This window comes from Hoplias malabaricus, chromosome 5 (assembly GCF_029633855.1).
Source record: "Hoplias malabaricus isolate fHopMal1 chromosome 5, fHopMal1.hap1, whole genome shotgun sequence".
In the NCBI taxonomy this organism is placed as follows: domain Eukaryota; kingdom Metazoa; phylum Chordata; class Actinopteri; order Characiformes; family Erythrinidae; genus Hoplias; species Hoplias malabaricus.
Window position 1 is genome coordinate 11,633,133 of NC_089804.1, and position 24,171 is coordinate 11,657,303.

The 24,171-nt window shown below is 39.5% G+C and overlaps 1 protein-coding gene across 3 annotated transcripts; it reads left to right on the plus strand.

The window, feature by feature from the left end:
* Window positions 1-661: 661 nt before the first annotated feature.
* Window positions 662-23,774, plus strand: pfkfb2a (6-phosphofructo-2-kinase/fructose-2,6-biphosphatase 2a). Of its 3 annotated transcripts, XM_066672741.1 has the most exons (16): window positions 662-800; window positions 906-1,037; window positions 4,765-4,890; window positions 5,014-5,110; window positions 5,574-5,640; window positions 5,840-5,914; window positions 7,665-7,721; window positions 7,833-7,957; window positions 10,547-10,754; window positions 15,380-15,526; window positions 16,346-16,450; window positions 17,955-18,084; window positions 18,433-18,495; window positions 19,852-19,916; window positions 20,205-20,393; window positions 21,001-23,774. In XM_066672741.1, exons 1-16 carry the CDS (start codon window positions 794-796, stop codon window positions 21,049-21,051), a joined length of 1,644 nt encoding a protein of 547 aa, XP_066528838.1. In that variant the 5' UTR covers window positions 662-793; the 3' UTR covers window positions 21,052-23,774. The 3 variants fall into 3 exon arrangements, with proteins under 3 accessions (XP_066528838.1, XP_066528836.1, XP_066528837.1); XM_066672739.1 differs by having other exon boundaries at window positions 706-1,037; XM_066672740.1 differs by having other exon boundaries at window positions 706-1,037; window positions 20,217-20,393.
* Window positions 23,775-24,171: the final 397 nt, after the last annotated feature.

Consider the following 24,171-nt stretch of genomic DNA (forward strand, 5'->3'; position numbering starts at 1 on the left):
GTTAACACATATAGCATTATTGTATGTTAAAAACATATACGTGGCACGTTACAATGTAAAATTTACAGGTTTTTAAGGTCTCCACCAATGTGAGCTTTTAGGTATTGAATTACCTCACAATGTCCAGCTGACAACTTAAAGTGTATGTGAAAGTAGCCCTTTCGTTTAATCTGAATTATTCATAATATAGTGAGTTATTCTAACTCATGGCTGCAGTGAGCCCACCTCATCAAACAGGGGAATGAGTAGTGACACTAGTTGACTGATTTGCAGAGCGTGGTGTGTTATCGTACTTTGGGACGATGCGAATTTTGAACAGGGGACGCTCCACATTGTGGAACTACAATAAAAATATTATCTTGACAAATTTAAAGCAGGTCTTTTATAATTACATATCAATATATGTCATCCGTTTGAGCCTAAGACTCAAAAACATGGGTCTTAGGCTGTAATTACTTTTTAAATCAAACTGAACGCAGTGACATTGAGAATCAAGTTCAGTTCCCTCAGCAAAGAGAAAGAGACCCAGAATGAAGTCTGAGTGATGATTGACACAGGTTGCAGCCAATCAGCTGTGGGCAGGCCTCCGAACTCCGTAGGTTATAACCAATCAGTGCAGATCTCCTAGCCCCGCCCTCTCCTAACGCTCTCCGCTAAAAGGATCTCTTCCTGAAACCATAACAAAGCTCCAGTCAGTGGCGCCTTACTCTGACAGAACTTCACCAAATCAGAGGTTTCTGCGAGATTTTGGAAAACGGGATGAGCTACCACCTGGTTTTTTAGTTATTTCCCTATGCCGGGTATTTAACGCGGACTCACAATGTTATTTCTGAGTTTACAAGATGAGCATAAGGCATTTTGAATGGAGGTTAAACCCCGTGAGCTGATCCTCTCCTCTTCTTCAGGCTTTAGATCCCAAACCCCGGCCACGATGAGCTCACAGGCCCGCTGTGTGGTGGGAGACCCACCGAGAGCCGTGGATAAACACATCAGTGACAGCAGAAAGACTGAGACGAGAGCTCACGAGAAGAAATGCTGTAAGTTGTGACTTACTTAGATATTCGTCTCGGGTAAAATGAAATAATAATAAACTGACAACGGGGTTTTAAAGCGTTCTAACGGTCAGAGTAGCATTAATTCATGCTCAGGTTACACTTACATCTACGTAGGGCACATGTGCTTAACTAAAATACTGACGGATATGTCCTGTCCTGTCTGTCTTCAAAACAGGCTGATGCACTGACTTCCACTCAGGTTCATTCAGAAGTGCTCAGGGCCTGGAATCCATGCATATGTAAAAGTATTGTCATGTGGATAAATGAATAAGCAGCTCAAAATGCTTACTTAAATAGTAAGTTGTATTGTTTGCAGTGGAACACCTTGGAGCATCCGTCATCAACCGGAATGTGCACAAATTCTTAAGCTCAAAAGTCAAAGGAGCTTCCAAAAATAGGAATTAGTGACTAAATATAAACAGGGTACTTGTTTGTTAAACACTTGTTGCTCGCCAGTGTGTGAATCTACACTGTTAAACCCAGCTTCATTGGAAAAGTCATATTGCTGTGTTATAAGCGCATATCACTGATTTGAAGGTGTAATATCGCATGAATTATGGTTGGTTTCTTTTAAGGATCTCTTTAATATATTAATGAAAATATGATAAAAGATTCTGAAAGGAAACCAACAATAAATCACGCAATATTACACCTTTTAAATCGGAAATATGCACTTACTGATGCACTTACAGTTATAACATTTATTAGATGATCAGATACAGGCATCATAACTCGTATATAACATCTAACTTAAAGCTTAACTCATAACTCTAAACCTAATAAATAATTTCCTATATATATAAATATAGTTATAAATATATATGTGTGAATTACAGTACATTATTAGTACATATAGTACATTTCAGTGCTATAGACTACTGTAAGTTGGTACTACAGGGGTGTACTGTTACTTTATTTATATAAATGACGTATCCCTTTGGGACACTTTACCCTGAAAACCACAGTTAAAGCTTTCCCAAGTTGACAGTAACTAACCTGTTGTACCTAAATAAGGGCTTCATGGAGGAGATAGGAATGTTTTGACCTTGAGGGACAGCAGTGTGGCCTGTCACCGATTTGATACCGCTCCAGACTGACATTATTTCAGCATTAGTTAATGGATAATCAGAAGATGAGTTCAGACAATAGGGCACACCTCCCACTCTGCACACTCCTGGTCACGTTTCTGCCAGAGAATGTAAAGACTGACACATTTCAAGAAGTCATTATGACTCTGTAAAATGACACTGCTCAGAGAGAACTTGCAAAAAATGAAACAGCTTAAACTCTTCTGGCTTGATGTCAGGATATTTCTGTGAGGATTCGATAGCATTCAGCCATGAGGGGCATCGTGTAATTAAAGTAGCCGAATTCACATATGAGAAAGTGTGTCTGTAAACCTTTGGACAAATCGTGTAATAGTGCATTATCAGTAATAGCCTGAAGTCATAGCCACCAATCAATAGCGTTTATGGGCGTCTGGCGCTTAGCTGATGACTGTCAACAGAGTGAGTGTTTAGGTGAAATGCCTTTTATTTTATGGGAAGTCAGTGGTGTCATATTAATCATGTTAATATATATGTGCAAAAAAAAATGAAGTGTATTCTGAAATAAAATGGTAACAGAAATAAAAACAGGTAGTTTGTCACCCTTTATTTGCCAGAGTAAACGATTCTGATTTCCTGGAAAGGCTTTGCATTAAACGCTGGAACATTTCTGTGAGGATTTGATGGCAGTCAGTCATAAAATGTTAGTCAGGACAAGTGCTAATATTGGATCATTAACTGTGGATTACCATAGCCACCCCAAATTATCCAGAAAACACAGATCCACTGCTCCACAGCCCAGGGCCGGGTGTCTGTGCACTCATCTAATCTGTACTTTTTATTGAGCGTGGTGAAAGTAGACTTATGGGAGTTTGCACTAGGGCATACTTTTCTTTGCAGTTTATGCAGTTTGTGAAGGCCTGTGTTAATGGAAGCAACTGAAAGTAGCTGTATTCACTAGAAATTGATGACATTGACTGTAGTTGTACAGATGTGTGAATGAAAGCTCAAAGCATTGCTAAGCTAAACTCTTTTATATTTTCTTTATAATTGGCACCTTATCTGCAGAGATATGCCTGTGCTGACACCGACAGAAATCAAATCACTGCCTTAGGTTTTACAGTAAGCGTGTTTTGTAATTCTCCCAGTAGATTACTGAATGTCCTGGTCATTTTGAATCAGTTGTGCTGTAACGTGTTCCCTCACGCTAAAAAAAGAAATCCTTAGTGAGTTTGGAATGCCAGAATGTTAGCACGTTAGATCTTGTCTGTGGTGAAACAAAGATAATGGTGTGAGACTTTGAGGGCTGCTTTGCTGATGTTAATGGTGTGTCGTCGTGGTAGGCCAACGTAACCGTGTTTGGGGGCAAGTCTGGTTGCATTTGTACTTTCAGATGGTCACAGGTGTCTAAATGTTGTCAGTTAGAGTCATACACTGATTAGTTTTCTGGAACACCAGAGATGGCCTGGCCTTTGACTCTTGAGGCTTTGTGTCCTTTTCCTATGGGCACAAAAAACAGTCAACTTCAGTAGCAGAATAATTTAAATGTAGTAGAGCTGGGCAGCACATTGGGCTCAACAAGTTCTAAGCTCTAAGGTCTCGGGTCCAGAGTTTGGTCTTCGCTACGGGTCAATGTCAGTGAGGAATTGTGTGTGCTCTCCCTGTTTCAGTGTGGCTTTCCTCTGAGTGCTCTCGTTACCTTCCATAATCCAAAACCATGTTGGTAGCTGGACTGGCTGTGTGAGACCAAAGAACAGTTGAATTTGGATTAATGGTAATGAGCAGTCTTTTTTTTTGTCCGTGTCCAAGTTAAGGACTGATACAGGTGTCTTTGAGCTGTTGTGTATGGAAACAAGCGAGGGACTATTGGTGCTATATTAAGTTTCTTGTACAGCGTACTCTATAAATTATCAATGAAGTGCATAAGTGATGCATTTGTCAGTGAATTAACTTTTGACGCAGGACACCATTTTACAGCCCAAATTGTGCGTTATTGTTTGCACCAACATCATCTAATTATTAAACCTTTACGAAGCTCAATGAAGTGTTATTGTGAGGGTCTTGCAGTGCTGGGGATCAAGAAGCACCTCTAGAATGACCAGCCGTAAGCTGATATCTTCATGACATCAAGGAAATATTTCAGAACAGAAAGATGCCAGCCAAGCAGAAGAGTAGTTCAAACGCAGCAAAGCCCTAATCGCATCAAGAGGTGCTTTTAGCCAAAGAACACGCTTCCACTGTTTAATTATTCCCAGACCTCACATTTCAGACCAATAAGTCTGGCTTTCCACTCAATCTAATTTCTCTCACAGGAAGGCAAACATGAACACCCTGTTGCTAGGTAGCGGACATGTGGAGGGCCTTTGTCATGTGCAAGACGAAGACTTTGGGGTGGAAAAACAATTCCAAACCCTCAGCCAAGCTCTGAGAATTTTTCTCATGCAGCTGACTCCCAGCAATGATTTAATGGAAGGAAGCGTTAACCTTGTACATATCATTGGTTAAATATGAACTGCTCTGGTGCAAGCTCGAGATTTACCTGTGCTTTAAAAATAAACAGCTAAACTACACAATATTTAAATACTGACTTTGCACTGAAATAAAGTCCAAAACAAAGCAGAGGTGAATTAATCTGTCTGTGTATGTGTGTCTGTTCTCTTCAGCATGGGCATCCCACATGACCAATTCCTCCACTATGATTGTGATGATTGGTCTCCCCGCGAGGGGAAAGACATACATGTCCAAGAAGCTGACTCGCTACCTCAACTGGATAGGAGTGCCCACAAAAGGTGGAGATGCTTTATAATACAGTCTCAGAATGCTTTTGATAACCCTGTGTGTCTTTTACTGTTTTCTGTAGCTGTTTAATCAGAGACTCCTGCAAACGTCTTACAACTCTGTGGTTTCCCCAGTGTTTAATTTAGGAGAATATCGGCGTGAAGCTGTACGTTCCTATAAGTCCTACGACTTCTTCAGACACGACAATGCAGAAGCCATGAAAATCAGAAAGTGAGTGGGCTTTATGGATGCTCTTAGTTGCAGTTTTGGATCTAATGTGCTATAGCTTTAATATTTAGCATGTTATAAAAGGTGGTGCAGCAGGTAGTGTCACACAGCTCCAGGGGCCTGGAGGTTGTGGGTTTGAGTCCCGCTCCGGGTGACTGTCTGTGAGGAGTGTGGTGTGTTCTCCCTGTGTACGCGTGGGTTTCCTCCGGGTGCTCCGGTTTCCTCCCACAGTCCAAAAACACATGTTGGTAGGTGGATTGGCGACTCAAAAGTGTGAGTGTGTGTCACCCTGTGAAGGACTGGTGCCCCCTCCAGGGCGTATTCCCGCCTTGCGCCCGATGATTCCAGGTAGGCTCTGCACCCACCGCGACCCTGAACTGGATAAGAGTTACAGATAATGAATGCATGAACGTTATAAAAGCAGATAACAGAATATTTGATTATTTTAACTCTTCTTGCTCCTCAGACAGTGTGCTCTCGTAGCGCTGCAGGATGTAAAGATATACCTAAATGAGGAGAGTGGACAGATTGCTGTGAGTAAAACTGTTGTCCATTTGCTTTGTTGATTAATCATATAATGGAGAAAGTAGTCGGTTATTGGGTAAGACGTGAACAGGATGATATTATCTGTGTTACATAACTTAGCAGTGCTTACACAAGCTGCTCTTGTTAAAAGGTTGTTTTGTAGATGAGGTTGTATGTTGTTTGGTGTACACTGATGTATGTCTGCAGGTTTTTGATGCCACTAACACGACTCGAGAGAGGAGAGATCTCATTCTGGAGTTTGCCCAGGAGAACGCTTACAAGGTCAGTTTCCTACTGATAATGTCGCTATCACTTCTATGAATATGTTTTCTGTAAGATTCACCGAACACATTCATATCCTGTTACTGTACATTCCTGTGATATTATAGTCATAAACAATGTTCATATAATGGTATCATATTCTGGCTCTATTTCAGAATCTACATAGATTTTCAAGTAAAGTTTGGAAATTCAAATTAATTGCAGGATGTAAATGTAATTCGCATGATCAGTCTGTTAAATAAATATGATGTGTATTATATAAACTGATGTGTATACACTTGTATATTTTATGCAGTACAATCTTTTCCAGTACAGTGGAACCTCTACTAACGAACGCCTAGACCAGGGGTCGGCAACCCGCAGCTCCAGAGCCACATGCGGCTCTTTGATCCCCCTGATGTGGCTCAGCCTTTGAAAATAATTAATGAGTATTTAATTAAAATGTATTTTATTTTGGTTCGTTCATTTTCAAAATGTTATTCTATGAAGATTATGGCGCTCTTGTAACATCTAAAATATTTTAATATTTAATATTTAAAATATTTTGTCGCTCTTAAAACACGTCACAACTTCCAAGTGTGCGGTTTCTTGAACTTTTTGACAGCTGACTGCACGACGCCAGTAAAATAATGACGGCACGCAGAGAGAGGACAGCCTTTTTGTTTGCTGCCAGTGGATAATTTAAATTCGGCATTTTTTTCCCCATTACTACAGGGACTTAAATAGACATTGAGTATTTTACTTAACCGTCAACACAACGTCTTTTTTTCGGAGTTAAAAATGTTTTGTTGCATGCTGAAATGTTATTTCATTTTCTCTGCAGTCCTTCATTGATTTCAAAAATGTAACACAGTATAGTTTGTTTAAACATAGCACAAAGGCAAAAACAACTGTTATGCGCAGTGTTATTTCATTTAAAATTTCACAAGGGTTTTGTGGCTCCCAGTGTTTTCTTTACTGTGTGAAACGGGTCCAAATGGCTCTTTGAGTGGTAAAGGTTGCCGACCCCTGGCCTATACTAACGAACTTTCCAAGATACGAACCGGGCATTTGAATATTTTTTGCCTCCACCAATGAACCATGACTCTAGAAACGAACCCGAGCCTCCGCTGAGCCGGCGGCTGGAAATGGCCACTGACCCCAATAGGCGAGTCTCCCAGCGCCCAGACTTGAGTGAGCTTTTAAGATTAGCAAATTGTAGCTTTAGCAATTTAGCATTAGTGTAAATAGCAGACATCGAAATTCGTGCTAAGTTAAGCCGTATCTACGCTTCGTCTCCCCACATTCACCCGCCTACTCTCCGTTATTCCACCCACCCCCCACCTCCCGTCATACAGCCAGTGCCTGTGTTACTCCTCCAGCTAGTCGTCATGTCTTCAAGGTAGAGATGAGTAACCACTTAAAACTTTTTTAATTCTTTTTTATTACTGTTTCCACTGTATTTCTTTTTTATTTTTAGTAATGCTACATGTATTTTTTTTACTAATTTGAGAGTGTTGTAAACATATATCAGTGCAAAAAGGGTGACTTTCGGGGCGGGGGCTGGAACACATTCATTGCTTTTCCATTATTTAAATGGGGAAAATTGACTCGAGAAATGAACTTTTCTACTTACGAACTGGGTCACGGAAAGGATCAAGTTCGTAGGTAGAGGTTCCACTGTACTTGGTGTTAGAAGAAAACTGTTTAACTTTCATTTTCCATTGAACTATTCTTGTAATATTAAAAAAGTAGTGCTCATTTATTTCAGGTGTTTTTCGTTGAGTCGATTTGTGATGATCCAGATGTTATTGCTGAAAACATTATGGTAAGATGTTGTCATTCACCGCCTTAAGCCTTTATTTATCACTTCAAACCTTATTTGAAATCAGTGTTAGTTCAGACCTTAATGTAAATTAGTCTCTGAATTCTCCACCAGGACGTGAAAGTGTCCAGTCCAGACTACCCTGAGAGAGACCGGGAGAGTGTCATGGAGGATTTTCTGAAGAGGATCGAATGCTACAAAGTCACATATCAGCCTTTAGATCCAGATCAGCATGACAGGTAAAAAGGTTCTTAAGGTTTCATTTTATGTTTGGCATTGTGACATAAAGCTCATGTGCAGCTGCTCTGCCATATCCCAGTTGGCTTTTACTCCTCGACATTTGTGTGTGGGGTTTTGTAAGCACTCCCTGAGCTTTGTGTGTGACCCCTGACATTTGCGTGCAGGCTCCCTGAGTATTGTATGTGACCCCTGAGTTATTTGTGTCTCCACTCCCTGAATATTCTGTGGGCTCCCTGAGGTTTTGTGAGCAGTTTTGGTACAACCCTTTGCACATGGGTGGGTTTTTTTTCCGGAGTGATTTCCCATTGGCTAATGAGAATCTGAGTGACACATTAGTGTCCCAGACATTTTGGCCTTTGTATGAATGCACCACTGTTGTAGCTCCCACAGGCAGAGAGACTGTTTCCCACAGGAGAGAGGAGCTCTACCATCAAGAGTGAGCAACTCTAAACAAACACAAGTTATTTCTGTCTGTCATTTACTTTTTTAAAAACTGAAGTGCCTTCAAAGTGTGCTTATTTGTATTACACATTACCCATGTAGACTCATACAAACCTGTTTACATATCGATAGCAAACATTGATCTGAGATAAATACACAGCAATAGAGTCAGTGTTGACTGAAGCGGAATAAATGAGCCTTTATTCCTCTTTATTTATAAAATGCTGTTTATAGGAGTGTGGTTGAGATCCTGTTCATCTTTGAATGCTAAGCTGCTTATTAACATAGTGAGCATTTCCCCTTTTTACAACCACTTACAGATCTGTATCATTCACTCATTGTCTGTAAGCGTTTATCCAGTTCAGGGTCACGGTGGGTCCAGAGCCTACCTGGAATCACTGGGCTCAAGGCGGGAATACACCCTGGAGGGGGCGCTAGTCCTTCACAGGGCAACACACACACACACATTCAATCACACACTCACACATACAGACACTTTTTTGAGTCACCACTCCACCTAGCAACGTGTTTTTGGACTGTGGGAGAGTGTGCGAGAGAATTAAATGAAGTTCACTGTCATTAACTGCGTTTTGTGAGAAATCACAAAAAAGAACAGAAACGTGAAGGCACAAAAATGTTGACGAAAATGATTCCACCTTTGGTGGCTGGGAGAAGCCCAGCTCAAGCCGTGCCATCAATGTTGAGCTTTGAAGACCCATGTACCAGAACATGCTGGGAGATTAGATTAGTTTGTCCCAGTAGCTGTTGAGTTCCTCGGTGTATGTGGGGAGCACAAAGAAGGGCTGCTTTGTTGGGGTTTAAGGAGCGGGAAGCCCTTTTCCACTCAAAAAAAAAAAAAAAAAAAAAAACCAATGCCTCCTGTTGCTTTACATTTGGCAGTGATTTCTATTTGGCCAAGTGATGTGGAAATTTTCAGCAGCCTGCCTACACAATGGTAGATGGTAAAAACTCAGGGAGCGCGCACACTGTGTTATTTTTGTTTTTTTAGGTTTTAGGGTTAAGATTATATTTTTTGTGTAATTATTTTTGCCCCAAACCTGATTCCATACTTAAACACCCTGACCCTGTTCGCCTGCAGATGATGAACATTAAAATAGCATAATTCACTTATCAGAGGAGCTGTAGACGTTGTTTTAATATATTGGGTGTATCTGTAGGTGTAGAGTTGATGTTGTACCTACAGAGGGAGACAAAGTGCCTTTTCTTTTCATTCTTCTGCCTTTTTGAAAGACGGGAGAATTCATTGTGCTGAGGAGTAACGTCTGGGTGAAGTCACTGTCTGACAATATCCCATAGCTCAGAAGGGGCAAAATTAACCAAGTATGAAAAGATATGCATATACATTATACATTTATTACAGGAGTGCAATGTTTGTATTCAAGTTATAATTAGGGTGACCAAGATCTGAGATGGTGAAAAAGAGGACATGTCTCCGGGGGGTGTGCTTAGCTGAACCTACGCGTGCTTTTAGGTCCTTTACACCTTTATTTTCTACACAAAACATGGGAATTTCTTTTTTAATTCATCCGAGAACTTACATTTACGATTCGGCATAGCTGCTCGAGATGAGGGTAGGTACATGAGCTTTGCCTCTGACGTAAACAAGGACTACTGACGTGCAGACTGACCAATTAAATGTTTATAGAGAAGGTTATCGACCAATAACGGTAGCTCTACAGTCAGACTGTCCAATCAGAAGATTTTAGGCTACTTAACCACGCCCCCTTCTCACTCAAGCGAACCAATCGGAGTAGGGGAGGGCGGGACTAGTTTGTGAACGAAACGCTTCTCGAAGTTCTATGTAAGTTCTAGAAAAACAAAATCCCAGACGTTTGTGAAATTCGGGTAAAAGAGGACGTCTGGTCACCCTAGCTGTAATGGGATATTCCTTTTAGTTCATTTATTGTGAATCTCTCACTCAATGTAAAGCGATTTTATAATTTCAACTCGTACCAAAAATGATTGTGCCGTGCGAAGGCAGAATTGTTGAATAAAAGATGCCCAAGGGCAGTTTTAAAATGTGGCACTAGTGCGTTGTGCTTGTATGTCACAATATTGTGATTAATTCTGTGTATTATGAAGATGCCTTCAAGTGTTGTTCTATGATATTTTATTCATGTTTCCAGAGAACGCTCCTTTATCCAGGTGATAAATGTGGGTCAGCGTTTCCTGGTCAACCGAGTGCAGGACTACATCCAGAGCAAAATTGTCTACTACCTGATGAACATCCACGTCCACACACACTCCATCTACCTGTGTCGTCATGGAGAGAGTGAGCACAACGTCCAAGGCCTGATTGGAGGAGACTGTGGCCTCTCTGCCCGGGGAAAAGAGGTGGGGTTTTATGAAATTGACTTGAAAGCCAAATACGCCTTGTTCATTGGGTGCAGTGGCGTAATGTTTATGGGATGGGTGCCATTTTAGGGACCGATTCCCTGCTTTTAGAGTGCAGCACTAATGTTAATGAATGGGAAAGATAGATTCATCAAATACACAGCTCACTTCCCTGCGCTGGACAGGGATTTACAACACACAGAAGCACAGAAGCAAACACACCTTCTCTCTGTGTCAGGGGGTAAAGGATTGCACCGTGTAGTGAGACTACAAACACAAGTCAAATACTCCTTTGTCTCAACCTTTTTCCCCCTGTTTTCAATACAGTGCCACAGTAATGCAATTGTTTTGGAAGGAGAATAAAAAAGTGATTTAGTGTTTTTTAGTGTTTAAGTGAATGTAACATCCCGATTATCTTCATCACAGATGCAATGGTGGGGAAACATTGACTGCTTCAGCAGCTAATCCCTTACTTAAACCCCACCAGATCCAGACGTTATTACACAACGAGACAGAGGAGGAAATGTGTTGACACATATGAGTTGGAGAACATTGAATCTGTCAGGTAGCTTAATAATGGCGATGCATCACAGTCGATGCAGGCCTCAGTAACAATGAGTATTTCTGTAGTGATGTAGTTGCAGAAATGTGCGAAGATGTTTTAGGGAGGGGGTGCTCAAATTTTCAGCAGCATATAGGTCACATACATAGTATCATCAGGTTAAAAGCCAGGTCTTTTAATTAATTTGATTAGTAATTACACAATTTTGATGTTGAAAATGATTACCACATAGAGTTATTAAAATTACGTTAAAAAGTCGTAATATTAACAGATCAAAATAGTAATTATTTCAAGATTAAAGTTTTAAACTTTTTAAGTACGTTTTAAAGTATATTTTGAGAATAAACTCTATTTAATTTGTAGTTCTTGATAATACTTCATTAAATGCACACCGAGAAAGGGTATGTTTGCGTAACTGGAATTGGAATGAAGAATTATTCTGCCCCCGCTTCACAATTTCCCTTTAAAGACAGTGTTTTTACTGTGTGATTAAATGAGCCGCAGTGTAATAAGCGCAGGACTGTGGTGTCTGAGTGGAGAAGACTGCAGCTGTAATGTCTGAGCTTAAATAATATGAATGTGATTTCTGTGTGACATGTGCAGGTGTGTAATATCACTATTAAATTCCCAGGTACCACTTTAAATGAACTACACGTATAACGGTTTATAAATGGTTTATTTATTTGGTTGTAAGAACTTTAAAGAAGCAATCTGTAATATATTTACTGTACTCAGTCATAAATACCAGGGTGTGTGATCATAGATTAAAGCAGAGATCTTCAGACTGTGGGGCGCAGGGGAGAGGAGAAACAAAAAAATGCAAAAAATATATAAATATTTAAACAACTCTGTTCCAAAATGGTTTTTATTTTATAATGTTTTAATATTTTTCCACAATCCAGTTCAGTGGTGATGATTTATTTTATTTTTTATAAAGATAAACGGCCCAAATTTGTTGCTGGCAAAGACAGATAAAAAGACAGATAAAGCAGATGGAAAAAGAGGAAATATGATGAAGATTATCTAAAATATGGAGTGTGTGGGAGGAAACACCACAGTGTGTCATCTGTGCAGCTTCTCTTGTTAATGACAGTTGAAACCAACAAAACTAAAGCGCCATTTAGATACGAAACATGGCCTTCTCTCGTTAAATGGAGTGAAGTGAATGCACAAAAAGGCACAAGCAAAAGTGCTACAAGCTCCCTCTGAACGTTCTCTGAAAGCATCATATGAGGCAGCACACCACACGATCAGACCTGAAACTGACTCGGGACATCATTCCGGTTGAAATGAATAAGTTACATAAAAGGTGTGTGTGTGTCAATGTCAGAGTGTCTGTAATGTTTTGACTGCCGGAAGCTCAGTATGTTTCTGTATACATAAGTGTTTATAGTGATTCCTTGCTCTTTCTTTTAACTTTGGCCTTCACCGCACTGTTGAAAATCGTCCAAGGCCATTTATTGAACTTGTAAGAGAGCAACAAGCGAGATAAAATCCCAAAGGACTGAAATGGAATTTAGACTACTTATGGACTGGATTGGGAGTGAAATTGTTGTGTTCTTTTATGCTAAATATAAGAGAATATATGTGCTGCTTTTTATTTCATTTATTATTATTATACATCACCGCGACCCTGATATGGACAAGAGGAAAAGAAGATGAATGAATGAATGAATGAAAAATTATTATATATAAAGGTTCTGGACAAATGGAGCGACTTGTTGTTATTTTTATATGTACACTGTAGTAGTCGGCATATTGACACGTGTTTTAGCTAAAGGGGGAGCCCAAAGTTCTCAAAAACGTGCTAAGGGGCCTTGGGAGAAAACGTTTGAACACCTTTGGATTAAGAAAACAGATTAAGTTGAAGCTCTGGCATCTCTAAGAGCAGTGCTGAAGCCAGTACAGTGTCCATTCTGGAGCAGAGTTCTATTGGACTTCTGGCCTGAGATCCTGCCCTTTGTCAAATCACATTACAGTCCCAACCCACCTTTTTGCCAGGTACTCAGACATAGCATCCTGCCGCTATGAAGTGACCAAGTAAACAAAGAGAATGTTAGATTAGTGCCCTTCTAAAAATGTCCATGACCAGAGACGGAGTAAATCAAGAGTAAATATTGTCCATGTGTTTGGAAGGTGGAGGAGTATAGACACCTAGGTCTTGATTAAAAGATTAAACTCCATGGTTTGTGTGTTTTATATAAAGACAGTGAGGGATAGCTCTGTTTGAAAGGTGTAAGAACTGTGTTTTTATGTGTTTTATATGAAGAATGTCAATAACAACATGACTGAAGGGCACGTACACAGTTTGTGTGTTTTAAAGAAATTGAGGCAGAGTAATGTGTGTTTGTTTTAAACTGAAATAACAGTTGATTAAAACATTTTCAAAAGCTAGCGCCGTCTTCAACTCCTAGGGTGGGATGGAGAAGTGAAGAATCTGGAGAATAATGTCAATAACACGTGTAAACTGACCCATTTAATGTGGAACTATATGTTTAAATACAAACCGTGAATAAGAAGCATAAGGTCTGCTTCCTAAGTCAGATAACACCAGCCTTGTCTAGTGGAAATATTCACTGGGAATGTTCACTTTTTTTTCCCTTTCTCTGGTGTTATCTGGTGATATAATATATATATATTAGTTTATTTTATTAATATATTATTTTAGTTTATTTTATATGCGTTTTTTTTACACATATAAATATATCTGACAGAGTACAGTTATCCCTCGCTACTTTGCGGTTCATCTTTTGCGGATTTGCTACTTTGCGGGTTTTGTCAAGGGGGCTTATGGCCCCTATATCACGGATATTGAGGGAAAACGTAAGTATTCCTTACGTACAGTACATGTATTGTTCATGTCCACATCCGAGTGAAATGTACTTACGCTAAATCACAGCTTAGGAATGACTCTATTAAAGAAACTGGTGGGACATCACATGTAGTTCCAGCTGAAAAACATTGTAGAATGACTGTTTAATGCAAAGGGTGGGTTGTTAACAGTAACAGGGAGGGTTTTAAAAGTCCAAATACTCGTTAAAATCATTAAAAAAAAATCTTTCCTCTACTTTCCGGAAATTCGTTTTTCGCGGCGGATGCGTTCCAAGACCACCCACGAAAAACGAATTTCCGGAAAGTAGAGGAAAGATTTTTTTTTAATGATTTTAACGAGTATTTGGACTTTTAAAACCCTCCCTGTGCTGTTAACAACCCACCCTTTGCATTAAACAGTCATTCTATAATGTTCACTGTACATCACAGGGATTCACAGGGATCACTGTACATCAACTGCTGGAGAAGACAAGGTAAATATCTGTAAAGATCTGAAGTTTAACAGTGTAGATGTATGTGGGCCCACTATTTGGCAAATAACAGGTCACTTTTACAGTTTTTGTTGCTCTTTTCACACCTGAAATCTGGGGAATTTCTAGAAAAACTCTGGAGTATCAATTCCAGAACAGTCGTTCACCCATGCAGCTCACAGCGGGAGATTTTCTCCCTCAGGCGATCTATCAGCAGGAGATGAAACACCACGTGCAGGAGAAACTCCGGAACATTTCCAGCATCATTCTCACATGTGCTTTACTTTACCTGGAACATTTACTAAGGCTTGAGGAGCATAATGTCCGTGTAAGGTCCAGGACAAATGTGATGGTGTTCAAACATACAGCTCCTCCGGGTAAACTCCGGAACATTTCTGGATTACCGTGCATGTGTGAAAGGGGCATGTTTATGTGTTATAAATAATTATTAAACACTTCAAATGTGTTTACAACCTAATTAAAAACCATTAATAAACTTAAATATTAGTTTATTATTATTCTAAATTGGTCACAATACGTTCCAACGTGTTATAATTGTCTGTGCAAGAAAAAATTATCTCACTTTAAAGAGGAATAATGTTTGAAAAATAAACTAATTGCTTTCTTAAAGGTGGAAGACTTAAACCAACTATTTGAATAAAAATAGATAAAGTTCTATGTAAAAAGTAACTGTTTTTAATGAGATTTTTGAGTTTATGTCCCAGCTGTCAACCTCCTGTCTGCTGTGTGTGTTTGTGCAGTTTGCTAGGGCTCTGCGGGGTTTTGTGGAGAGCCATCACATGGTGGGTCTGAAGGTGTGGACGAGTCAGCTGAAGCGTACCATCCAGACGGCTGAGGCCCTGGGTGTGCCTTATGAACAGTGGAAAATACTCAACGAGATTGATGCTGTGAGTCAGTTTCACTCCCACTTCCACCTGCTAAAGCTGTTAAACATCAGCACTGCTACACTCTTCACTTTAGCAATAAAACTTTTACGGGTTTTATACAAACAGGATGTGGGACACCTCAATTTAATTTGCAGAGTAACGAACACAGTATATGCATGAGTTCAACAACACAAGAACCAAAGACACCTGCCAAAGACTTGTGATAGTTCTTCCGGAAGTACTACTTTTTTTTAACTCTACGCAGACTGTTCTGGTCCCAATTAGAGGGACAATGTGTCATTTTAACTTCATTCATTATCTGTAACCCTCATCCAGTTCAGGGTCGCGGTGGGTCCAGAGCCTACCTGGAATCATTGGGCGCTTAATTTAACTTTGAAAACAAAAAGAATTAGTGGTCTCCACAATAATTCCACACCGTTGGTGCTTGTGTGGCCTTGTTGTGCATCATTAAAAAAGATGAAACCCATACAAGACCCCACACTAGCATGATTTTCCATATGGACACTGTCAACAGTTTGTCAACACAGAAAGAGGAATAGTTTGTTTCCAGAAAGAAATCCCCCGAGTTATTACATAATGCTGGATATGACATTTAAAGATATGAAGAGATGACATTTCATAAGAAACTCAAAGACTAAGGAATGGCGTTTTAGTCTTTGACATTAACTGGTGTTAGAACACTAATTAAAATGGTGGCAGTTTTATGTGTCAAACATAGGCTGGCTTTTCACACTGGCTGGGGGAGTACTCGCTATCCGTGTGGACTTGGTGACAACCAGTTTTTAATATTTAATTTTTTGTTATGTTTTGTTTTTGTAGGGTGTGTGTGAAGAAATGTCTTATGACCAGATCAAGGAGAAGTATCCTGAGGAATATGAGATGAGAGATCAGGACAAATACCACTACCGCTATCCAGGAGGAGAGGTAGGCCTCCTCCTCATTGCCCATGCAAAAATAACATTTATGTTCTGCATGTTTGGTTCAGCTCCCAGCAGGATGTGAGAGAAGAGTTACGCGACACTCAGAAGAGCAAAACTGATAAAAAAAAAGCTATGTTATGTCTCAGATCTGAGCACAACCACTTCTGCAAGGATACAATCTCATATTTTATAAACAGTTGACATTCACGTTGTTAAAAGTGTGGGTTTTTTTCATAATTAGAAAAGGAAGTAAACAACAACTGTCCATTCACAGTGAATTTAAGCCAGGGCTTTTTTATCCATCCATCCATTATCTGTAACCGCTTATCCAATTTAGGGACGCGGGGGGTCCAGAGCCTACCTGGAATCATCGGGCGCAAGGCGGGAATACACCCTGGAGGGGACGCCAGTCCTTCACAGGGCAACACAGACACACACACATTCACACCTACGGACACTTTCAAGTCGCCAATCCACCTGCAACGTGTATTTTTGGACTGTGGGAGGAAACCGGAGCACCCGGAGGAAACCCACGCGGACACAGGGAGAACACACCAACTCCTCACAGACAGTCACCCGGAGCTGGAATCGAACCCACAACCTCCAGGCCCCTGGAGCTGTGTGGCTGCGACACTACCTGCTGCACCACCGTGCCGCCCGGGATTTTTTATATTGAATGGAAATTAAAGGAACACTATATGGCATTTTTATCTTACATTTTTTCATTCATTCATTATCTGTAACCCTTATCCAGTTCAGGGTCGCGGTGGGTTCAGAGCTTACCTGGAATCATTGGGCGCAAGGCAGGAATACACCCTGGAGGGGGCGCCAGTCCTTCACAGGGCAACACAGACACACACACACATTCACTCACACCTGCAGACACTTTTGAGTCGCCAGTCCACCTACCAACGTGTGTTTTGGACTGTGGGAGGAAACCGGAGCACCCGGAGGAAACCCACACAGACACAGGGAGAACACACCAACTCCTCACAGACAGTCACCCGGAGCGGGAATCGAACCCACAACCTCCAGGTCCCAGGAGCTGTGTGACTGCGATGCTACCTGCTGCACCAGCGTGCCGCCCATCTTAAACTTATGACTTTATAATAACTGTGAGGTTTCATTGGCCTGTAATAGGTAGAACTGTTGCTCAGTACTGCAGACCTGTAGGAAACCACCACACTCCATCCCAGGCTCCCTTTGTTTTAGGATGGTATTGTAAAGGGCAATTCCACTTTGCAACTGTAGGAGGAGACAAGGAGCAAAAATACCAAATCTTGGTATTTTATATTTAGTTAGATTTGGTATATTTGCTGCTGGGCTTCCCCTACAGTTGCAATGTGAGCTTCTATTTTACAGCACCATCTTGGAATAAATTGAAGGGGGGTGATGAAGAATATACACTATTGTTCTTATAACTATTAAAAATGTCTGATTTGTATTTGTATACACTGTTCAACTGTTCATGCATGGGAATGTTTTCTGTGTGTCCTCTCTTGCCATAGTCATATCAGGACCTTGTGCAGCGTCTGGAGCCAGTGATAATGGAGCTGGAGAGACAGGGCAATGTCCTGGTTATCTGCCACCAGGCTGTTATGAGGTGTCTCTTGGCCTATTTCCTAGACAAGAGTGCAGGTTAGGGTTTATATCTTTCTATCGGTGTCTATTTTTCAATCTCTCTCTCTCTCTCTCTCTCTCTCTCATATATATATATATATATATATTACAAGAGTGTCTCTTGTCAACAGAAAGAACATTTCCTCTCTGTTTAATCACCTGTAGTTTTCAGTGATAAAGAGTCAGAGATAGAGATTTGATGTGGGGCTCTTGCTTACTAATTTAATTTAAAATATAGTGCCTGCCACTGCATTCCATCGACTGTTTGTGTTTGTGTGTCTGAGTGTGTTTAGTAAATCATGTCAAGTATGAGCTTATTCCTGTAAGGCCTCTTGTTTATAACACAGCCTGTGTTTTCTGTCCCAGACGATTTGCCGTATCTGAAGTGTCCTCTTCATGTGGTGCTGAAACTCACTCCTGTGGCTTATGGTAAATAACCTTAATGCTTTAATATATGTCTATTCTGAAAATGCTCGGTCTGAAGCATGCCACGGTTAGTGTAAATAAAATGTAGATAAACATTCTACAAATAAAGAACGTTTGCATTTATTTAAACTATTCTGCAGTTCAACAATTCGCACTCTCTCTCCACCTGTTATCGTCCAGTCCAGGGCTTTTCAGTTCTACAATAAATCATTCAGAACTGCCAGAATCCGAGCATTGTCGTGTTAGGAAATGTGGCATTTCCAGCTAGTTTCATGTTTATGTTTATGATTCAGTCCTTCCTGTGTTAATCAGTACAGACTTCATCATACTTCAGGTTTACTCTCACTGTTCTAGCTGTAGATAGAAGCAAGCACAGCATAGTGGTTTAATGGGGCATACTGTTCATATGTACAATAACATTAATAATTGTGATTATTTTTTCTTAATGTGTGCAATAATTCAGAGGTGCAATAATCTTTACAATATATTTTAGATTTATTATCACAGTCAGTGCCAATGTATTTTTAAAAATGTAAACGTGTGCATATTGAAAATTTCTCTTTTATTTTAATTTTTTCTCTTTTTTTAATAAAAAAAATATATATTATTAGATTTTTTATAAATATTATTATTAGAGTGTTTATTATTTGGGGCAGCACGGTGGTGCAGCAGGTAGTGTCACACAGCTCCAGGGACCTGGAGGTTGTGGGTTCGATTCCCGCTCCGGGTGACTGTCTGTGAGGAGTTGGTGTGTTCTCCCTGTGTCTGCGTGGGTTTCCTCCGGGTGCTCCAGTTTCCTCCCACAGTCCAAAAACACACGTTGGTAGGTGGATTGGCGACTCAAAAGTGTCCGTGAATTTGTGTGTGTGTGAGTGTGTCTGTGTTGCCCTGTGAAGGACTGGCGCCCCCTCCAGGGTGTATTCCCGCCTTGCGCCCAATGATTCCAGGTAGGCTCTGGACCCACCGCGACCCTGAATTGGATAAGCGGTTACAGATAATGAATGAATGTTCATTATTTACATAAATGGTTGCAACTGTAACAACAGCAATTTCCCTCTGGGACCAATAAAATATTTCTGAATCTGAATCTGAATAATGACGTTGTTGGATCTGCATAGGCCAGTCTTATTTGTCATGGCTTTATTACAAATCCAAATCTGCGTGTATGCATTGGTCTCCACTGTCCATTTTAATACCCAATATATACTATAGCCACTGCGTTTATTTGGATTTCAAATAAACAAAATGGTCTTGTTGTAACACACACTTTGTTTGTGTGTTATTCACAATTAAGAAGTAGTAAGAAATAACACCATCAAACCTTCAATTGTACACCTCATTAACAGAGTGTTTTTTCAGGCTGTAAAGTGGACATGTTTGACCTAAAGGTTGAAGCTGTGAACACACACCGGAACAGACCACTGGTAAGAAAATGTACCTTTTGAGCTCATTGTTTTCTTGCTTTGTATTTTTCATGTCATCCCGGTCATTACTGATGTAATGAATATGAAGGTAGTGATTATTAGGAATCTTTTCCTTTCCTCCCCTCTTTTCTCATTTCCTCTCCAGTAATGCTGATTGTGGTGCTTGTCCAGTGGTCTCAGTTGGCTCCTGGCTTGTCTCATGGTTTATTTGTATCCACGACTGATATGTATGTGTTCCATAACCCCTGTGTGTGTTTTTGTCTCTGTGTCCTTGTCCTCACTCTTTAGTCCTGTGCGCAGGGCTGTGGGAGGCATGAGGTTCCGCCAGCTCTACTGCGGAGGAACAGTTTCACCCCCATGTCCAGTCAAGACCAGGTGAAGCGCCCACGCCTCTTCAGCGTGGGAAACCCACCACGGACCCCACTGCCCGCTGCTCTGGACTCCACAGAGGAGAGTGACGAGTTCGCTGAGAATCCAGTCAGTAAAATATCTCAAATTTATTTTAAGTAATTTAGGAACATATATACAGTGTGGGCCTACGGATACTGGAAGCCTGTGCTAGCATTTCTCCTGTGGTGTTGCTATCAGTGTGTTGCATTGACAATCCAACACAATCGGCAGCACTTTGAACACATTTTATAAGTGGTCAGAAACTTGGAAATAACTCATGAAAGAATAAAGTTATGTTAAAACCAAATCCAAAATGGCCGACTTCAAAATGGCCGCCATGGTCACCACCCATCTTGAAAAGTTTCCCCCCTCCCATATACTAATGTGCCACAAACAGGAAGTTAATATCACCAACCAATCCCATTTTATTAAGGTGTATCCATACAAATGGCTCACACTGTACATATAAATACATAATAAAAGATGTTTATGTTATATGTTGTATTATATTCTGAGAGAGAAATACTTGGTTTTATTGGTTAACCCACTCAGTAGTAGTTAATAGAACGGGTGGATAACCTATGGGTTTGATTCAAAGCAATACAATAATGAATTATTAAACATTTACTAAATAATTAATATTAAATATATATATGATAATGTTGTTATATTATAATTATATGCTCTTTCACAGGAACATTTCAATTGTTTCAGTGCAGTAGACTCAGACGACCACGTCCAGTAATGAAGAAATAAGTACTCGTCTCCACCTGTATGACTCGTGTTGTTAGTCTTACGTCAGCTCCACACCTTAATCCACCGTCTAGAAACAAGCCAAGCCTTCATGTGGTTAATCTCCTGAAACTGTCATTCCGCTGTATGTCAAACCTCAGCTTCTGTATTAATTATCCTCTGATGTTGCAGCTGAGTGATGCCCCCAGCTGCTTCTTTTACAACTGAGACTGTACTGAACATATTGTAGCTGTCCTGTTAAAAACACGTATCTCCATTTTTGTGGATTTTTAGTTTACTACATCATTAAAACACAGCAGCTGTCGTTCACATCGTGTGAACATTTCATGGTGAATGAACCATAATGAAAGCTCTAAAATTATGTGGAAATATATCTTTTTAAAGTGACTTCCACTGAATGTTAATAAGGTTATTTCCTTCTCCTGTAACGTTACTATTTTTTGAGATAAATGTATTTATTGGACAGCAACGATGTTCAAGAACTACAGACCTGAGAATTATGCTGTTATGTTATTTGTTGGTTTGAAAGCATTGCCTTAGTGTGGTGTAAGCTATTGGAAAAGAGTCTGTGATTTCTATGGAATGGCAGGAGAACAGTTATATTGAGTTAGAAATATAATGGTTATGGTCACTGATGCCAAAAAAACAGAACTATCAGTGTGTCCGTAGCCAACGTTTAAATGCTATTTTTAGCATCATTATTTTGGCTGGTTACTTTGTATTTCATTGTAGTCAACTGCGTTTCCTGTAGCCATACCCACTGCATCATTTCCATCATTTAGTGAATGTTTGTTGTGATTTCATATAGTATTTTTCTTTTCTTTTCAGTTTTAGGCTCTCTAAAAATGGCCTAAATATCCTGTATAATCTGGCTGATGTTTATCTTGCTATTTCCCTGTAACCACTGTGACACTGTTTTCCCAGCTGACGTTCAGCTAATGCTGGTTAATCTGCTGTAGGCTTTACTGGAATGAAGTGTGTGAGGTTTACCAGTGATGAAGCGCATTCTAACCACTTGGAAACTAATCCAAGGATCTCATGCAATCATTACGTTTGGGTGTTAGGTGCACGCTTCCTGTACTGTTCACTGAAAGCCCCCTACAAGGCTACAAAACTGTTTCTGTTAAATATGAATATCCACCTAACCTTGCAATGTGATACAGTGTGGCCATGATAACTTCACACTTCAAACAGATTCTATTGTTTTGTTACAGTCTGCAGTATGATCCCTCCTGTTCATTCAGTTGTTCTAGGTTTCATGCAAAATCTTTATAGACATTACACTCCAACTCATGCCCTCTCACTCCACCCTTGTTTAACTCTATTAAATTCACGTGTAAATTGGAATATAGGACGGAGACTCAGGAAAGTGATTGTGTGGAATCTGTTGGAGTTTGATTCTGACGAATTCAGATTTTACTTGAATTTGAAACGTGTCAAATCCAAATTTCTGGAATTGAACAGTCACAGAAATAGATTCACAGCAGATACAGTCATGGTTGCTATGGTTACAGTCTTCTCTTGTAAGTCATGCTGTTTCCATAGCAATTTCCCTGTGACCACAGGATTCGTTTGCATCCGTGTTGCAGCTGTCTTTGAACAGTTGATTTTTCATTCAACTGGAGTTTGTACTTTCTGTTATTGGGAATTTTCACCAGAAAAATACACCCCAAGAAGAAGGGAAGTGGTGAAATGAACATTTTTTTTATTTAATTTTATTTTTTGTTTGTTAGTTTGTTGTGATTACCTCATTTTAATATTGATTACTTAAGCTTTTATAGAAATGTCCCATTTTCAAAGTGGCAAAACTGATTACGGGCAAAATAAGCAAATAATAAATTAGTACATATCAACCGGAATCTGAATAAATACATGCATTTAGAGTGATTCAACAATCAATCAATAAATAAATCTGAGTAAATCAAAAACAATATAGGACAACACATAAAAATATTTATTTACTCTGAACAGACAGAAATGAGAAATGAGATCCTGTTCGTTTAATCAGCATCATAGTGTTATCAGCATTTTAAATCTTAGCCACCATTTTTGTCTCTGTTATGGTTTCAGTTTTATAAATTAGTTTAATATTTTATCATCATTTTTGTGTCCCTGATTTGCAGCAGGGCTCAGGTATATCCAGATTTAAGTAGGTTTTTTGTTTTTTGTGTTGAAATGCTGTTGGTTGGGAACAAATGAGTGTTTTATGTACAATATTTTTTCCAGCCCTTTAATGGAAATGCCTTAATGCTGGAGCAGACAGACCTCAATCCAGACTTTAATATTTAAATTGAATTAAAGATGTTATTATATTAGTGAAATATAACTGTGATTCTTCAGCTGCAGCTTGTTGCTTATGCTCAGGTTTTGTGACTACTGTTGCGTTTTGGCGTGATGTTGCTTTTTTGTTTGTTGAATGTAGCTGTTTTTGAATTGTATGTATTTTCTTTTGCTAGAAGAAAGTCACATCAACCACAGGACGTGAAAGAGAATGTATTGTTGTATGTTTTTCTCGTTAATCTTGTGACTGTTGTTCACAGTCTATCCAAAGGACATTGTCGAGTGTTACAGAAACACATTCATATCAGTGATTAAATGCTTGTTATCACACTTGTTGCTGGTTTTATTGGAAATGTGTAAAATGTAATAAAGAAATATTTTGAGTTAACAGGAAATATAAATCTCTATAAAAAACCTGTGAGTTTACCAAAGCGTCTTGTGTATTTGAAAATACAAACGATTAAAGATATGTTACATTATCGTTCAAGTTTTTTGGTTAACATGTTTTAATATATATATGTTAATGTTTTAATCTTAACATTATTGTAAATGTGTGGTTTATTAGTTTGAGGAAAACAGAAAATCCTGCAAAAAAGTGGCCTGACTGCATATAAAATTAAAAGTGTAAAATCCAACGTCCAGAGTCCAGACATCTTCTACATAAGCAAACGGATATGTGTTTGATTTATAACAAACTCTAGGAAGATGGAAATTGGTAAAAAATGGGAACCTTGTTTGGTCCAGACCTTCTGGATTCTATTGGGTTTTGAGTGGTAAATTTTACCAATTTAGTTAAATTAGTGTTAAGTTAACACTGATAAATTTACAGACT